At 39.9% G+C, this 20,025-nt stretch overlaps 1 protein-coding gene across 1 annotated transcript; it reads left to right on the forward strand.

Moving 5' to 3' along the window:
- Positions 1-13,823: 13,823 nt before the first annotated feature.
- Positions 13,824-18,580, forward strand: LOC121683870 (extracellular calcium-sensing receptor-like). Its single transcript, XM_042063718.1, has 6 exons — positions 13,824-13,948; positions 14,250-14,541; positions 15,497-16,315; positions 16,698-16,925; positions 17,288-17,411; positions 17,670-18,580. Exons 1-6 carry the CDS (start codon positions 13,839-13,841, stop codon positions 18,578-18,580), a joined length of 2,484 nt encoding a protein of 827 aa, XP_041919652.1. The 5' UTR covers positions 13,824-13,838.
- Positions 18,581-20,025: the final 1,445 nt, after the last annotated feature.

Here is a 20,025-nt window from a genome sequence, read left to right on the forward strand (position 1 = left end):
GGCTGCAGTGTATCGCTGGATACTGTCACAGCATGAAAGAGCTGCTATAGCAAGACAGTGTGAAGCAATGGCAGGGATATCTCCTGCGCTACGGACACGAAAAGACCATGACAACACGCATTGATGCTGATGAAAAGGCTGTTTGCAGAATCATTTCCACCATTGATTCCATGCTCAACCCTTTTGATGTATACCAAGATGGCATTGTGTGTCTTAGCTCTGGAAGAGTAGCAACAGAAGATATCATGACAGATTTGCTTGTTGCCTCAGAAAAGGGTGAAAATGCTGTAAAAGAATTTATGGACCAGAGACTGTTATCCAATTCAGTTGACATATTTGCCCCCATAAAATCACAAAAACTCAAGACCTTCAGTGATCAGGTAAAGCCGAAAAAAAAATCTGCAGCAGGCAAGGAAGTGATTTTGCGTGCTGACAAGAAGTTATTTTCCAGGCTCCTCATCCTTGGTCAGAGCAGAAAAATTGAAATGAGGGAAATCCTGTCATATTCCTTGGGAACTGTGTCATATCCATTAGCAAGTGCTGATGGTTTACTTGCAAAAACAAATAAATCAGCTCTCATGGATCTATTAGAGAACAAAGGTGGAGACTGCTTGGTTGACCAAGTTCCAGTGGATGGTGCCATTCTTTTTGATGGTATGGCAGTCATACAGGCCATGCGATCCAGACCAGGTACATTTGGAGAGCTAGCAGAGACCATACTGCAGAACATACTCCAACTCGCTTTGCAACACAAGTGTACACGCCTTGACTTTGTCACTGACCAGTATCCACTCATCAGTATCAAAAACCTAGAACGGTCACGCAGAGCTGATGCAGGGTCACAACGCATGCAAATCTTTGGCCCGGATCAGAGGGCCCCAACCCAATGGAAAAAGTTTCTCTCAGAAGGAACAAATAAGGAAGCACTTGCCGAATTCCTGTATGTTGCATGGAAAAATACAGACCTTACAACAGTGGGCAAAAACCTCTGCTTGTACATCACACATAAAGATGAATGTCACTGTGTGACTGTTATGGAGGGTGTACAGTCTGTTCATGTTGTTGAAGACCTGCAGTGTGATCATGAAGAATATGACACAAGGGTGTTTTTACATGCACAACATGCTGCAAGGGAGCATCAAGCTGTCATTATCAAGAGCTCTGACACTGATGTGGCAGTCAAGTTGCTGTAAGTGTGCAGACAGAATGACCATGCAGCTTATAGGTTTTCACAGGGACCGGCAACAGGACACGTATCATTGACATAACCAAGGTGTCATCAGTGCTCGGAACCAGTGTGGTCTCAGCCTTGATTGGAATTCACACTTTCTCTGGGTGTGACTCCACAAGTGCCTTTTATGGCAAAGGAAAAAGAAAGACATTTTCTGTTGCATGTGAGAAAGATGAGTACCTTAAGGCTTTTAAAAGTTTAGGTACTAACTTTAACTTGGAGCAGTCAACATTTGCACTTCTTTGCCAGTATGTATGCCACTTATATGATCAACCAGCTGCCGAAAATGTAAATGAAGCTAGGTACAAGGCTTTCTGTATGGCATCATCAGCCTTGCCAGAATTGTGCATCCCCCCCACTACCGATGCCCTTCATCAGCACTGCAAAAGGGCAAACTACCAGGCTGCAATAATGAGGTCCTGTCTCAAAGCAAATATAAGTGCTCCATCACCTGCTGGATATGGTTGGCAAATAGAGGATGGGAACTTAAACGTCACTTGGATGACAAGAAACCTGGCCCCGGACAGTGTTTTGCATGTGCAGATTTCATATTTTTCATAAAGATTGTTTTTTATGGTTGATCAGTGTTGTTTTCATTTGTGGAAGAATGAATGAATGAACAAACAAACAAACAAATAGTCATTGGTATAAATTCAATTACTGCCTTTTATTGATATAAATTCAATTACTGCCTTTTATTGATAGCCTAATGATTATTTGTCACATACATAGAAATACTGACGTAAAGCATGTAGTACATTTGTTTTGGTGTTAAGCTTTTTCTATGTGAGTGTGAAGAAAGAAAGATCAAGAAATGTTTTTCATAAATAGCAAGAGAGAGTATAAAGGTGTGCATGTACAGTCCATGTGCAAGTGTGGAAAAAAGTGTTTGCAGTTTATAGTCATTGTGTGTGCAGGAAACAGAATGCTTGAGGAAAGAAGCTCCTCAGTTTCTCTGTTCTGGTCTTGTAGCAGCAGAGACATTTGCCTGACCTAAGTGTTTTGAAAAGTCCATGGTCAGGATGTGAGGAGTCCTTTACAGTACTTTGGCTCCTTTTACGTTTTTACGGCTTTTACGTAGTCTTCCCTTGTAGGACTCCTGCAGAGTAGGCTAGGGAGCGGTGCTCTGGTGGTTCAGCACTGCAGTCACGGGCTGTACAGTTCACATACCAAGTGATGATGCTGTCAGGACACTCCACAGCTGATGGGTGCTGATACTTTGAACTTCCTCAGCTGACGTAGGAAGTACAGTCTTGATTTCTTCAGTGTGTGCTGGGTGTTCACAGTCATGTTCGACAGTAGCCTAAGGTGTAGGCTACTCCCAGGTATTTGAAACTTGTTATAAATGACTTAACGTAAAACATAACATTATCGTATATTTGCCTCATTGTTCTTCTTGGACACGGCTATGTATACAGCACTGTTTAGAATCCATTTAGCCCACTTTTGAGGATGTTCGTTGTTTTCCTGTAACTATCGGTAACGTTGAATCTAACCATGGGAGCTGCCATCTTGCCATTCTGTTGACAATAAGCAGCTGCCTCATTGGTGTAGAACGATCACGTGTCGAACCGTGCCACCACTCTCGACCGAAATCCTATTACGCTCTGAAGACACTAGTTCTGCATAAAACATAGACGCATCGACAATCGACTGGAATTTCAGCGACGAACTTTTTGTTGGTAGCTAAGCACGACTCGTTCTTTTTTATGATCTAAAGATTGTGTAGATGCCAGACTGTGGAGCGGGATGAAACGATAACAGGGTTCACCTTACGGCCTAATAAGACCGATTCACAAACAATGTTTTGTGGTGGCATTTCACGTCGCGATGTTTTGAAATGCGTCTAACAATCACGAGGGAACAATTTTGTATTGTAGGCCTAACTAAGGGATGCAGTAACACCACCAACAACAACCAAAACTAGCCTACTCATTGTTTACATGTACATTAAATGTAACATTTCATTGTGAATCAAATTAAAAGATTCTCCTCTTTGCAAACGTTGGCATAGGCATATGGTGACAGATTAATAATGTTGCTGCGTGAATCATGGTAAACGCGAATGAAGTGGCCACTTCTTAATGGGACTCACTGTATGGAAGTAGGCTAAGTAAAATAGAGATGTTTAAAATAAGATAAAGTTAGGATATGCCCGCTTGACAACGGCAGAGATAACTGGCCTTAGGCCAAGGCAACCATCCATTTAGAACCGCTGGCCTTCATAGCAAGGATCTTAGCAAGAATCACAGCAAGGATCTTAGCTGTGATTCATGTAGCTACAGTATGCATGCAATGTGACGCAAAGTTTAGAAAGGTGATGAAATATACCGAGACAGGTCAAGAAATATAGTGCAATGTAGACAGTAGTATACAGTTGATTTACAGAAGGTGGTTTAGAGTAATATGAATTAAATATAAATATGTGCAGTGTATTAGCAGTTATCTCATACAATAAGTAGAATCATGTATGTAGATGTAGCAGTAACATTATAATAGTAGAAATAATAATGATATATGCAGTGTATTAACAGAATATAATAAAACAGAATAAATATGGATATTCAATATGACAAATATATAACAGATATGTACATAACATACAGCTATGTGCAGTGTGGAAACAGTGTCATTGTAGTGCAGAAACAACATTATAAGAGTAGTAAGAATGTGCAGGATGAATAGTATTAAGATCAGTAGAATAACTATGTATACATGTAATTACAGTAGGCCTATGTACATTTGTAAATAAATAGAAAACTATGGGTGAGGGGGATAAATTAATTTTATTTAATCGTAAAAGTAAATTGCATTCAATTAAATTGCAATTACAAATCTTTCCAGTAGGCTTTGATGTCACGCAAAAAGTACAACCAAAGCTGAGCTTGATCAACTACAACGTCTAAAGAACCAGAACTTGAGTGTAGTTTTTTGCTGGGTCCCAGGCCATGTTGGTCTGAGGGGAAATGAGAAAGCGGACAGTGCTGCCAAGCAAGCCCTCAATGAAGAAGTCACAGAATGTCAAATCCCGGCCCCAGACCTTAAACCTATACTGAACTCTTACATCACAGATAAGTGGCAATCTGAATGGGATTAAAATGTACCAACAAGCAAGGAATGTGAATTTTTTAGCACGTTTTCATGATCCACTGGGTCGTTATGGGCCACACAAAATACGGTGTTGCTAAAATTACTCCTATTGTGGCTATTAGAGACATGCGTTCATGAGTATCCAGCTACATTCAATGAGTTAAGTAAAAACATTCACACACACAAAAAACATCACTAATGTTGTGGACATTCCTTTATTCTGAGATACATCAATAGGCTCTCAAAACGATCCCAAACAGACATAAGGTCTTTATAGAGCAAATCCATATAGATTATTTGTCAAATAAACCAGTAAAACAGAATTAGGGGATGGAATATATTAAAATAAATCAGTGAAAAAGTATCCTGACAAACAAGCAGCATTTTAATGCAGCTAGTCATATTTCATAATTTCAATTTTTTCTCTAGGTTACCTGATAGCCCAGTTTGAGAGGTGCAAGATGCGTGACATTATTTATTTTTGCAGCCAATCACTGCTGTTGTTTTATTTTATTGATTTGATTTTAGTCATAGAAGCTAAATTCGAAGGCAGGCCACAGGTAAAATCCAACGAACCGCATTCACCCCGCAAGGCAATAGTTGAATAGAGCTGTTGAGGTATTGCTACTGCTCCAACACTGAAAGGCACTGTTAGAATGCTTGGATCAAGCCAGGTTCAGCATAGCGTATGTCACTGTCTGCTCACGTTGGTGACCGGACCAGGGCAAGCACACTTTCGCAGTTCCCGCCGGAAATGCAGTCTAGTTTCAATTTGGGACCTTGCAGTCGGAAATGTAGTTTGTTTATTCAAAGTCTCACGTCCAATGTAGCCTGGGCTATTCAAAGCGTCAGTTTATTGCACATACTTTTCATGTAATTTATTTATTGTTGAGGTCAGAGATGATAATCAAACATCTTGCATTTTAACCGTGATTTAGTGCTGCCAAATCTCCGCTTATCCTCTCTCTGGTCCTGCGCGCAGTGCTGTGTGTAGAGCGGAGAAAGCCAACGTATGCTTCTTTTACCGATATATAGCCTATAACGATATATTTAGCTTTTCTTATCCAAACAATGTCAAACTATGTACGACACTACTCATGCCAGTAGCAAGACACCTCAAGTTTGAAATCGAACGGACCAACGATATGCAGACAGACAGACAGACGTTCCTGCAATTTATGGATAGATAGATACGATGGCTTGTTTGTTGGGATAGGCATCCGACAACGAGTACTCGGGGCAACAGCCAGGTCTATCATTCGTCATAATTCTTCAAACCCTGACTTGTGAATCTAAAGGTCTCCACCCACTGTTGGTCAGTGAAGTAGAGCTATAATCGGGCCTTAAAATTTAGGCCCGACAAGACCCGAGCCCCACAGAAATCAGCCCGAGCCCTGACCGAGCCCGAGACTGACAGCTTTTTAAAAGCCCGAACCCGTTTACAGCCCGACATTATTCAAATGTCCGCACGCACGCAGCTCTTTTGCCAAGAATGGGTAACATTTGACATCATCTATTCATGACTAACGTAGCCTAGGCCACTTGGAAGTTGAAACAAAGAAATAAAATAGCCCAAGTCCTCTCAGCATTCTGAAGTTTGCGGGAACCCTCCCATACGCAGCCCCGACATTAATTAGTTCTTGCGCCAGCTTTTCAAACCCCTCGCAATTTACGATATTTAAAAGGCCTAATGTCTTTACAGCGAAAGCTGACACACGTCTTCTCCGTAACCATTTGTTTCACCCTTGGGTTTTGTTGCTGTAGCCTAACAAACGATGTGATCCTGATGGGCACTGACAGCTTTGATCAACATGCCTCATCAGTGAAGAATTTCCTGTCGTTCTACAGAATGTTGCGTCCTTTGGATTTTACATAACCACTGGCTCATTATTCTCATTATGCACATGATCAAAACTTTTCCACACCTCAGACTTTGCTTTCTTTGCCGGTGAAACTAAAACGCCAGTCACAAGAGGCCAGCCTCTGTTTCACCTCCATCCATTTCTGCATCTTTCTCGCAGCTAACGCATCACCTGACCGCTCATTTAGCCTACCGCGCAAGCCCGAGCCGGCGTGAAATGATAGAAATGAAGCTCTACAGTGAAGTGCCAAATTTGACAAAAAACTGCCGAGACCTTGGTCGTTCCCAAGTGTATGACGGTCTCCGGCGATGGGAAGCTGCCAACACCCGATTGCGCAACATTCTTCGCCTTCCTTCTAATCGATATTAAACAAAATATTTACAAAATGAAGGAATGAATTAGGCCTAGGGCCTAGGCTATTCCGACCACAGAGAGGAGGGCGTCCATGTCCCAAAATACTTAGAATCAATAGGTGTTGGAAACACGCTAAATGACGGCAAAAAGTTGTTAACAGACATTCACCAAGACGTATAGCCCGTCAGCAATCTATCTAAAATAACACCTATTTGAAGTACCATTTATGATATGTTGTCAAATATTGAAGTTGTGGGAAGTACATCGCTTAAACTGTATGTTTCTTTCATCCCCCGTGCATGTTTCATTCGTCCTGGCCAGGAGGGACGAATGAAATAACACACACATTCAACTTCTGCTTAACTAACTCTTGAACGGTTTTGTTCAGAGCATAGACAGTAAAAGAAATGGACGAACAGACTCCGTCGTTTTCAATGGGAGGGCACTGAGTCAAATAGAACGATTTTTCAGTTGGTCCCCCCAGTACTGCGCAGACTCACACTTAACTTCGTGACGTTGGCCATCGAACTGAATCTTGTAACTCATATGATAGATACACAGAAATTCTTCTCACACTTCCTTCGCCTTCAAAGTCATCAAAGTTAAACATTTATTTATGTATTATTATTAATATCATCCTCACCTAGTCGTGTTAATGTTGAAGCTACCATACATGATCATCTTCAAAAACAGTCAACAAAACAAAAAAGTTATAGCCTTGAAGCTAATCTTCTTTCCACTTTTCCGACCTACGGTCAATCCATCGAAAACCTCTGTAATGATTAGTGCCATTTTTTTAAAAATTAGGTTTACTTTTTTTTTTTTTATTATTAGGTTGCCTCTGTGTAATGCTTTACCTTAACATACGGTCGTGTATGCTAGGTTTTGCTTAAGAGTTACCGTCATAGACAGTAAGGTGGACTGAGCTTCTTATCCAAACAATACGGTTATCTCCCTACGGCGCGAAAGAGAGATTACGTCAAAGCTAGCTTCCCTCCAACCGAACAAGCTAACCATTCTTCTTACGGGTAACCAACGTTACAGACGAGGTAGTGGAGTCTGTTTTGCCTTTGTAGTGTTTATGTGGATTACACAGAAGCTACAATATCGGCACAGGATATATGTTATATGAAGTTATGGTATTTCAAAAAAATCCTAGAATGAATGGACTTCTATGGGAGTTAGCAGAGAGGTGGTCCCTCCAGCCTACGTCGATTCTTCTACTTCCGGGAATTCGCCTGCCCCCTTGGTTCAGAGCTGAAAATGCAGCTGTATATGTACTGTAGGTGTAGGTTGCTAGTGACAAAATATTAGCTTTCAGTGTGGTACGATGTCTTTGTAAATGACATTTCATTAAAAAGTCCCGCCCCCATGTAATAGACGTGAAGGGCGCGGACGTTTGACAGGCATAGCAACAGTAACTAAGGAGGGCGGGACTTCTGGAAGGGTCAATTATGTTTTTGCATTAACACTGAATGGACTTACAGTCAAAGCTAAGGGGGCAGCTAGCACATCAAAATCTGTTTTACACCACTGACAATACTGAAAATATAATAACACTGCTGTAATATTTTATTATTACCATTTTGCCTAGCTAAGGCTACTATTAAACTACTAAAATATTATGTCAATAACTACTTTTTCTATGACTAAAGGTGTACCAATTGAAGGTGTAGCGTAGTCTACCATAGTCTAAGTCATAAGCTTTTCTTACAGATGCCATGAGTTTGAAAGAATACTCTTTATTTGACTTTGCTTTTTTGAGTCATCTTGGCCAAAGTGATCATTTAGAACTGAGCCATGGGTTGTCGCTTCACATGTCATAGGCTACACAATACAGTCAGCAGCAGTGTGTTGGACTTGGGAAGCAACATGACTTTAGAAGGCAGAGCATGGTGGAGGCTTGACCACAAATTTCCCATATTACCACGACTGATCTAATCTGGTCAGTTTCATGTCACATGTATATCACAGATAGCTTTGCCAACAATAACAGAACATTTCGAGATATTAACCACTACTATCCCATCTAAATTCTTTGGTGAGTAAATCTGTGATCAAGACACAGGCTGAATCGCAATGTTCCCCCCAAAGAACATCGGCTCTTCAGTTGAGTTCAAGAGGCAGTGTGGTGTCACACTGGAGAAGTTTATAGCTGCGAGGAAAACTGACGAAAGGCAACAATGGCAGATTAGTAAAAAAAAAAATGAAATAATACGATTTTCATGAAGAATGGGAAGTGGATTTTATTCAAAATTAAAGTCCATCTTTCTTTGCAATGCAAGTGTGGCCTTACCAGTGTGGTGTCACACTGGAGAAGTTTATAGCTGCGAGGAAAACTGGCGAAAGGCAACAATGGCAGATTAGTAAAAAAAATGAAATAATATGATTTTCATTAAGACATTTCTAAATCAAGTGAAAAAATGTGTTTTGTTTTTTCCTTTCATAAACCTAACACATGTGCGAGTGTCTCTATTCTTGTTTTCATAGTAGAATGAAGCACACGGAGAAGCAGTCAGCTAGTCTGTATTTCAGCCTTTATCTGTCCTCCCCACAATTGATTTAGCCTCTTCAGAGTACAGTAAGACATCCCATATTGAGCTATGCATCTTGTTTTAATGGTAAAACATCTTATTTTTGTTACATGACCATTATATCTGTGTGGTTTTGGGTCAGATGTCAAACCAGGAAATGAAAACATCCTACTCTTTAAAAATTCTTCTTGTTACTGCGACTTGCAGTTATGAGTAAATTAATCATAACTTCTGAACCAAAGGTGATAAATTGATTGTTTTTTTTTGCTGAGGAGAACACAACACTGTCTATCTTTCACACACTATATCTACATTAGACATTAGGTGAAATGTAAGATTCATCTTGACAAATTGATATTTTCGTGTTTTTTGAAGGTATTGTTTATCTAGCATGGCCACACAATAAGCCTCACAAGGGCATCAAGTATGAAAAAACGGAATGTTTCGTGCCGTCTGCAAAGGTCTAATACATTTATCATAACTTTTAAACAAAAGGTGACATTGGTTCTGTTTTTATCACTGAGTAGAGGACAAAATTGTGAATCTCCCATACACTCCAAGTTTTTCTCTATCTACAACATAAATTGGGGGGAAAATTAGATTAATCTTGATAAACTGATAGTTTCGTGTTTTTTGGGGTTGAATTTTAAAGATATTTTTAAAATATAATGTGTGTTCTCCTCAAAATTATTAATTATATTTTATACCATTTGAAAGGGGTATAAGGGCTTACCTACAATAGTGGGTAAATGATATCTCTGTCATGTAGCATAATCACACAATAAGTCTTTTTGTGCCATAAGGCCATCGAGTATGAAGAGATGGAATGTTCGGCACGGTCTGCAAAGGGTTAATGTATTTATGATTTACAATTTTAAAAGAATCACTGTTAGTTTTGCGATTTGTGTACATTGAATGAGATGGATGTGTAACGTGTGTATATTGTTGATGGTAGACTTCAGCAGCGATTTGGGCCTGCCTGGACGGTTAACAAGAACAGTCTACGGAATTCCAGGTAGTTATCTTTTTATTAATTTTCCTCAGGAGCTCTATGTAACTACTGTTTTTCCCACTCGTGCTATTTATTGTAAAACCACCTCATTTTGTATTTATTTTTGGGAAGGTTTTCTTTTCTTTGCTTTCTTTGCTTTGGTCAGCCATTGCCGCGGGTGATCTTGGAGGAAGGGGGTCATAGGCCTTTCACCTCTTTCATGTGTGGAGTTTCTCTTGCCCCTCTTGTCTAGATGTGATGGCTTATGTTTGATGTGTAGTGAATTGCCAATGCGATCAGGCTCATGTTTGATGTGTAGTGAATTATCACAGTAACCTGGCTTCTGCTTTGTGTAGTGTTTCTCTGTGTGATTCTCCTTTAGTCTACCCTAGTGGCCAACTGGTGTGGTTCCTAGCCGTCCTACTTCTGGGGATGACTCGGGCTACGGCTAGCCCATAATCATCCTCGCCCTTAGTGTTGTCCTAAATTGAATTGTAATTTCTCTCTTTTTCTGATCATTTGCATATTATCTATATTTATTCTAGCATTTCATACTGGTCAGTGTTCGCCCATGTAGGACTGTCACTTCTCATTAACATAAACAGCATCTCATTAAAGTTATATATATTTTTGTACACAGTCTCCTCCAGTCATTCATTCATTTATTGCTGAATTCAAACCGGGGAATAGTATCTAGTGACCTTGGGTGGGTTACAATTGTTTAGAACTGAGAAAGTAAAAATGTGCAGACACATGATCAACATTACAGCAGAAGTGTGTCTCAAAATGTGTGTCTTTTTAACAGATACAGACTGGCAAGGCAGGCAAGGCAAGTTTATTTGTATAGTGCATTTCAGGCAATTCAATGTGCTTTATAGTGGACACATAAAAAAGAACAGTCAAACAAAGACGAATAAAAGCAATTCAGAATAAAATAGGTAAAATACAGTAAAATAGGATAGAAATTATAAATAGGACTGGTTAAAAAAAATCACATACATCTTAAGAACATACAATGCAGACAGGTAAAAAAGAGAACTCTTTATCACAAATAACAAAATAATATAAAATACAAAATAAAATTACTTAAAATAAAGAAATAGATAAATAAATCAGTGAAAGATTTAATCTTCTTGAGGCATGACTTAAAAATGATGGCAGTTGGGGCATATTTAATTTCAGTAAGGAGTTCATTCCAGAGTAGGACTGCCCTGTGGCTAAAAGCTGCTTCACCATGTTTTGTTCTTACCAGGGGTTTATTTAACAAGTGCTTCTCCTGTGATCTAAGAGGTCTCAGTGGTACATAGGGTTGTAGCATATCCAGTAGGTAATTTGGTCCCAAACCATTCAAAGATTTCTAAAGAAGTAGCAGAACTATACATGACTGGGGGCCAGTGCAGAGATTAAGTATGGGGTAATGTGATCTGTTCTCCTGGTTTTGGTCAGAGTCCTTGCAGCAGCATTTTGCTGCTTAAGCTGCTTAACTGTCTTGTTGGGAAGGCCAGTGAACAGGCCATTCATTGCAATAGTCGAGTCCACTGGACTCCACTGTACCAGATTATCATTTTTCCAACTGGATATAATTACTGTCTGGGCAAAGATGTTGGTCTCCATCATGAACTCCGTGTTGGAGAATAACATTACATGACACAATTGTTTATTATTCTATGATATAATTTCCTAAAAAGCAGTTATGAATCTCACCACAGAATTACATAATATTGTCAATGACATGATTATTTATACACACTGATATTAGACTGGAAAGATGGTGCTTTCAGCTAGGTCAACTGTGTGAGCTGAGTACAAGTGTATGATTGCCACCTTCAGGTTGGTCAGAGAGAGCACAGTGCACCCATTCCAGTTGGTTGCTGTGCGTTTAGCTGCTAGCAATGTAGAAAACGTCAGACTAAAGAGTGCAATTCAAAAATGAAATACTTCATAAACAATAAACTATTTAAACATGAAACCTCAAATAAATAAACAAACAATCAAAAATAACTGTGGTAGTTACAGTATGTGGGGCTACCATTACTTGACAGCACTCTGGCTTTCCACCGACACAAAGCATGCCACCCCCTCCATATGTTAAAATATTTGTAATGTAGCACTCAGGGATACCATAGTGGAAACTTCTAGCAAAACTGCTGGTCCTTGCACTTCCTTTTTTTTATTTTTTATTTTTTTTATTTGCAAACATCATTGACATTACAGAAAATGCAACACTACGACATGCACATGAATACTACATACGACAAACAGACGTACATTACATAAACACATACTGTAACTTAACAAGACATCACATTGACTTGGCTTCCACAAACATAACACAACATAACATTAATAACAGAAAGGCTAAGGATGATTTGCGTCCAGGATGATTACAGATATGATTATCAGGGATGAAATTGATGACCGGAATGAAAAGAAGGGGGGATGGGGGGGTGCGGATGGTAGCTCTAAGAGTGTGAATGAGGTGGTGTTGGGATGGGGGGGTGAGGGGTAGTGAGTATGTGAGGATGTATGTGTGTGTGTGTGTGTGCGCATATGTATAAGGCTGGCTTGCTGTTGGGCCAGGAGGAGAGAAGCTGGAACATAGAGAGGGAGGGTTTCAGAGGAGAGGAGTTGTAATTATTCTATTAATGATAAGTATAATAATAGGAATAACTGATTGCCTGGTTGATTGCCTGACTGATTGCCAACCTGGGCACCCATTAATGGCCACAGTTCCACCCAGCCCCTGCAGTTATACTGCGACGAGCTGACAGAGGGGAGGACCTGCGTGCCACCCATCGCCCCAGGCCCCCAGCATATGCACACATCCCCCACTACCACGACCAACCACACCTCGCCCCCAGACCTTCACCCAACTCGCCACTCTTGACCTAAATATGTACAGTATGTGAATGGCTAGGTTGAGGGGTCTATCTAGAGTGTAGCATTAAAAGAAGTGGGCATGCATGGTGAATATCTGTCAGGATTTCCCCATGCACACCACACTTACCCTGTGTAAGATGTATGCCTCCTTGCACTTCCTGACACTGAGCTTTTTGGATGTACTGCTGAAAATATGGCTAGGAGTTCTTAATCTATTTCTGTTGTGAAAACATGTTACAAAAATCCTCATTGAAGCTTGAATAATATTAGTACATTTACATGCATGTCCATTGTCACTTATGCATCATGCATTCATTATACTCTGTATTAGAAAAGGCTATCTGTAGGGTTTTTGCACCCACTACACTGGACAATGTATAAAATGTGGTCTTACACACATATTTGACATTTGGGAGACACAATGTTCACACTAAGATTTAAAGTGGATTTGCAGTAACATTGAGATTGTAAGTTGCCCATTAATGTAACAGAAGACTAAGTATTTGGGTATTCAGATGTTTATTACTGACATCAGATATGCATGTAATTAACCTCTACACCAACAAGACAAAGACAGTTCATTTCTTTATACAAAACCTATTATTATAATAATGTGACAGCAAGAGTCTTTTCTCATGGGTATTACAGGTACGCCCACAAACTGTGGGTGTCGCCTCTAAAATGACATGACACTCTGATTTAGCTCACTATTTTAAAGAGAGTGAGGATGCAAAACGGAGTCAGACAAGAAAATGAAGGAGGTCACACAGGTTTCTCTGGGTCTCCTTCTGCTGGCCTGGACAGTGGCAGCAGCCACTCTGATCTCTCCCACCCTCACCTCCAGCTCTGATACATCTGACCTCTGCCAGCTACGGGAGCAGTTCAATCTGACTGGGATGCACCAGGATGGAGAAGTAATCATAGGGGGACTGTTTGAGATCTATTTGTTCTCTGTATTTCCAGAGCTATCTTTCAGCACTAAACCAGCACAGCCTTGGTGTCATGAGTGAGTCAATGAATGGTCAATTGGATTAAGTCTCTTAATGCTTGCATAGGTTTGGTTAGGACACAGTTTTGTTAAATTCACACTCATGCAGTGCAAGTAAAAAAACAAACAAACATAAAATGTCCTATAGGAACACTAGGTAAACAGTGAAAAGATGCCTCTTCTCTCTCTGCAGTGATCTCAATACTTACTGTTGACAGTTGCATGACAGAACCACTGTCTAGGGCCTATTGTTATTATTAGTGTTATCATATTGATGTCATTGATGAATGTTTTATTGTTTTGTCTGTCCATCTACCAGGTTTTATTTACATGGTTTTAAGTGGGCACAAACAATGGCATTTGCCATAAATGAAGTGAACCGAAATCCACATCTGCTTCCCAACATCTCTCTGGGTTATAGCATTTATGACAACTGTATCAATCTCGGAGTGGCCTTCCGCGCCGCAACAGCTCTCATTAGTGGAGCACAAAAAACTCTGTCTTCATCTAGCTGCAGGAGGCTGCCTTCTGTTTTGGGAATCGTGGGAGATTCTGTGTCAACGCACTCTATCGCCATTTCTAGTGTGATGGGTCTGTTCCACATCCCAATGGTACGGGCTGAAGGAAACGAATGTATAAAAAACGAGATTCACTTGTGCACTGGACTCCATGTTCAATGTTCTGAAAAACTGCGTTGAGAAATGTCTATGATATGTAAATATTTTTGGCCTAACAGATGTCCTGGCTTGCTAGTGTTAAACATGGACATGTTGGAATGTAAGAAGCATTATTTGATCCACAAATGTGTCTATCACACTAGTTCTTTCTATTGACTACATTTCAACCACAACAGATAAGGTTACTCACAGTAATAATTAAGAAATCTTCCGACAGCAAAAAATTTCTTTGTGAAGTGTCATTACAATATATTGATCACAATGTATTAATAGTTTGTCCTTATTCTAATTATTTAATTTTAATCCTATTCTATCTTGCCATTTATTATGGAGCAGTTGTGTCCTACTGGTTAGGGCTTCGGACTTGGAACCGAAGAGTTGCTGGTTCGATTGGGAACAGCTGAAGTGCCCTTGAGCAAGGCACCTAACCCCTCACTGCTCCCTGAGCGTCGTTGTAGCAAGGCAGTTCACTGCTCTGGATTAGTGTGAACTTCACCTCACTGTGTGTTCACTGTGTGCTCTGTGTGTTCACTAATTCACGGATGGGATAAATGCAGAGACCAAATTCCTTGTATACACAAGTATACTTGGTCTAGAAACCTGATTTACTGTACATTACATTTGTTAATGAATGGTATAAATTAAGGGGATATTGCATTTAGATGGGGGTGTGAGGTAGCCTAGTATCAATTTCATCCCTTTCACGCTGCCATCCTCAATGGACTGCATGTTCAATGTTCTGAAAAGCTGCGTTGAGAAATGTTTATGTTGTATGTGTTTTTTTTTTCACAAACTTGAAATGTTGCTTTTTGAAAATGAAAATTTGTAAATAAAAGTATGATAACTAATGTAATATATTAACTTACTATATATTTTTTTCCTTTTATAGGTGAGCTACTTTGCCACCTGTTCCTGCTTAAGTGATAGACGGCGCTACCCCTCTTTTTTCAGGACTATTCCCAGTGACGCCTTCCAAGTGAGAGCTATGATTCAGATATTGAAACACTTTAGGTGGACATGGGTGGGTCTTATCTATAGTGATGATGACTATGGCCGACATGCTGCTCAGTCTTTCCATGAAGATGTCACTGCATTTGGTGGTTGTATAGCCTTTTCAGAAGTATTGCCGAAAGACAATAATATGGTGGAGATCAGAAAGATCATGCAAGTGATTATGACATCTACGTCACGTGTGATCGTGGCCTTCTCTACTGAGCCTTACCTTCTACCACTCATGGATGAGGTAGCTCGACAGAATGTGATACGGCAGTGGATTGCCAGTGAGGCATGGTCCTTCTCTCCATTGCTCCTTACCTCACGCATGCTCCCCTTTCTCAGAGGCACTCTGGGCATTGTCATCCGGCGTGGTGAGATTGAGGGACTGAAAGAATTTCTATTGAGTGTCCGCCCCAACAATGACCATAAGAACAGTATGGTGAGGAAGTTCTGGCAGGAAATGTTCAACTGCAGGTTTGAGCCAGAAGAGGCCTTGGCCATATCTGAGGGAAGAGTGTGTACAGGAGAGGAGGACCTGAGCAAAGCTAATTTGGCGTACAGCGATGTCTCTGACCTCAGAGTCTCCTATAATGTCTATAAAGCAGTCTATGCCCTGGCACATTCTCTCCACAACCTGATGAGCTGTGTCCCTGGGCAAGGGCCCTTTAAAGGGAATAGCTGTGCTAGTCCTCATGACATTCAACCCTGGCAGGTAGACATGTGCTTCCACATTTTTGACACAAACAAGTATAAAGTTAGGGCTGAGCACAATGCTAAGTAATGAATCATATCAGTTGATGTTTTTATTGTTTAGCATTTTAGTTTTAGATGTAACATATTCCTCTTTAAGTGAAATGTGAAAATATTAAATAGCTAATTACATAGAAAAAAAAATTAGATAAACAGAATGAATTAATAAGAAATGTAAAAATGCATGTTTCTTCATTGTCATGTTGCTAACATCAGACTTTTTTTCACAACACATACCTTGTATCCAGTATCCAACCATATCATGATTGTAATGGTTATAATATCAGGAACTGACACTAAATTAATTTATCTGCTTTTGTTTTCTTTCAATGTCTGGGCTTAAGTTACTTCACTACTTACAGGCAGTGAACTTTACTACAGGTTTTGGGGATCAGGTGTCTTTTGATAAAACTGGTGAAGCCTTGGCCATCTATGATATCTTCAACTGGTATGGGATGCCAGACGGCACAATGAAGACCAGAACAGTGGGCGTTGTTGATGAATCACAAGCCACTGGGAAAACATTCCATCTGGATGAAGGCAAACTCACCTGGAACTTTGAATTAAACAAAGTGATTTCATATAGTAATTCTGAGGTTATGAATATCTTCTGAAATAATACAGAAGGAGCTATGTGTAGAATTAAGTCTTGGGTGCACCATTACTTTCGTGATGGCACTCTTCCATTGACCTGCATGTACAGTGACCCTTGGAGGTACAAAGTGGTATTATGAGAGAGCGCCATCTGAAACTAACTACTAGATCATTTTTCAATGTGTTTAACTAAGAAAGCTACACACAGCCCTTTTAAACGAGGTGATGTATTGCAAATTGTGAAATTGTGAAAGCATTACATTTAGGACTAAATTAAGTACCATACATAGACCACACTTTGTACAATTGAAGAGGGAATTCCATGCACTTTTATGTACAGCCTCCTAGGTCAGTGTGCAGTGAGCCCTGCCACCCGGGAACTAGAAAAGCCAGAAGGAAAGGACTACCTGTCTGCTGCTTTGATTGTCTGCCTTGTGCAGATGGAGAGATCAGTAACACCTCAGGTAAACTGTGAATTCAACAAAATGTGAAACCAAAAGCGCTTCCGGTGTCAATTAACTGATTTTAACAAAATACTTTGTCATTAAATTAGGGCCTTTTCATGCATGCTATGTTCCTATTGTAAAGTTTTAGTTTTTTTTGTCATTGGTTTTGGGGCCATTTTAATAGCTTTTCCCAAAATCATTGAACAGGCAAGTACAATTATTCCTTTCATCCTCTCCTTCTTGAATGTTTCTGCTCTCTATGTTTTGTCTCATCAGATGCCATTGAATGTTTTAAGTGTCCAGTGGAATTCTGGTCAAACTTTGAGAAAGATATCTGTATCCCGAAGGAGGTTGAGTATCTCTCCTATGAAGAGGCCTTGGGCATCTCATTGACATCAGTGTCTTTGTTTGGTACATGTGCCTCTGCAGTGGTCCTTGCTATATTTGTTCACCACCGTCATACTCCTGTAGTACGAGCCAACAACTCCGAACTGAGCTTCCTGATTCTGCTTTCACTAAAACTCTGTTTCCTGTGTGCACTGTTGTTCATTGGCCAGCCCAGGCTATGGACCTGTCAGCTCCGCCATGCAGCATTTGGTATCAGTTTTGTACTCTGTGTCTCTAGCATTCTGGTCAAGACAATGGTTGTGATTGCAGTTTTTAAGGCCTCAAGACCTGAAGGAAAAGGGGCCATGAAGTGGTTTGGGGCAGCCCAGCAAAGAGCCACTGTCATCGTCCTTACATCTCTCCAAGTGGCCATCTGTGTGATCTGGCTCTCCACTGCTTCTCCTACACCTCACAAAAACACTCACTACCAGACCTCCAAGATTGTGTTTGAATGTGCAGTGGGCTCAGTGGTAGGGTTTGCTGCATTGTTGGGTTATATAGGTCTTCTGGCAGCCATCAGCTTTTTGTTAGCTTTCTTAGCAAGAAACCTCCCAGATAATTTCAACGAGGCCAAGTTCATTACCTTCAGCATGCTCATCTTCTGTGCTGTGTGGATTGCTTTTGTTCCTGCCTATATTAGTTCCCCTGGTAAATATGCAGATGTAGTTGAAATCTTTGCTATCCTGGCTTCAAGCTTTGGCCTGCTCATAGCCATATTTGCTCCAAAATGCTACATAATTCTCCTGCATCCAGAGAAGAACACAAAGAAGGCACTCATGAGTCGAGGCTCTCCTAAATAATGACTGTTAAGACCAGTGCCTTGAATTACACATGATGTTTGTCAATTTCAAAGACATTTTTCATGTAAAGAAATTTGCAGTTTGTCTCGTAACTACTGAATTACAACATTGTGAAAGTTCGTAATTACAACGACTAAAGCACATTGAATGATCTCTATGTCAGGCTTGTGCAAAATTACGGATTTTAGAATAGATCTCCATTTAATTCACGAATTGGAATTTGAATTGAATTGGCTCCGCCCCACAGGAAGTTGAATTTGAATTGGAATGACAGGAAGTGGAATTAAATTAATGTCAATTCAAAGCAATTCCACAGTCACACAGCAGGAAGAATGTGTTGAATCTCACATGCATTTGCACTGTAAAATCAAATAGCTATTCTTACTTAAAAGGTTTAGTTAGTATAACTCAGTTTTTGCCTTTTGTTGATTATGTTGATTTTGCTTTTTGAGATTACTTGGCTAAAAGGAGTAATTTAATGTTGAGGTGGAAAAGTGAACATGATCATTTAAATCAAGTAAACTATACTTGAATTGCTTAAGTTTTGCTAAACTGTGAAGTTAGTTAGTCAGTTAACCTTACCTGTTAGTTAACCTTAGTTTAAAAAAACCTGCAAACCGATTGTCTTGAAATTACAGACTAATCTGGAATAGGTATTCCAAGTTCTGCAAACAAATGCTTACTTTGTGTAGTACACTTACACTAATGAGAATTCATATTTAAACTAACTTGGTCATTACAAGTAAAGTATATATTGTGTTTATTAAACACAAGGTGTGCTAACTGATGTTACATTTCCTACAGTGCATTTACAGAATGCCACTGCCCTGTCCCACATATTTGTAAAAATATCACATATTAATCCTCACTGAAATTCAATCTTAAATTACAATAAAGTGACAGTGACACTAAGAGTTGTATACTATTGGTGTGTAATTTATGTGGCTGCATCGCACAAGTAGATCCAAAACACTCTAATGCTGTGGGTAGAACATCAGCAACATGTTACGTTTATTTATATATTGTTTTACACTCTGAAAGAACTGCACAGAAATGGGGAAACCTTACTATGTACCACCAATATGTGGCACACACCTGGGTTTGTCCAGCGGTTCAGGGAACCCCCTAATCTTTGATGTCCACAGTGAGTCAGGACTGTTTTACCACTGCATTCAAAGGCCTGATTTCTGCAGTTCAGTGTATCCATGATGTTGTGAAGGCATTGGGGTTGATATTAATATCCTGACCAGAGAGGAGAGTGCCATTTAATGGACAGCCACTAACACCACCTTTTCTAGAAGCAACATAAGTTTGCAAGGAGATCAGTCTGTTTTGGATAGTCATTGATGGGGTGATGTATTAATATAAACAGTATATATAGCCTTTAGTGTCACTGTCACTTTATTATTGTAACTTAAGATTGAATTTCAGTAAAGATTAATATA

This window comes from Alosa sapidissima, chromosome 15 (genome assembly GCF_018492685.1).
Source record: "Alosa sapidissima isolate fAloSap1 chromosome 15, fAloSap1.pri, whole genome shotgun sequence".
Classification (NCBI taxonomy): Eukaryota; Metazoa; Chordata; class Actinopteri; order Clupeiformes; family Clupeidae; genus Alosa; species Alosa sapidissima.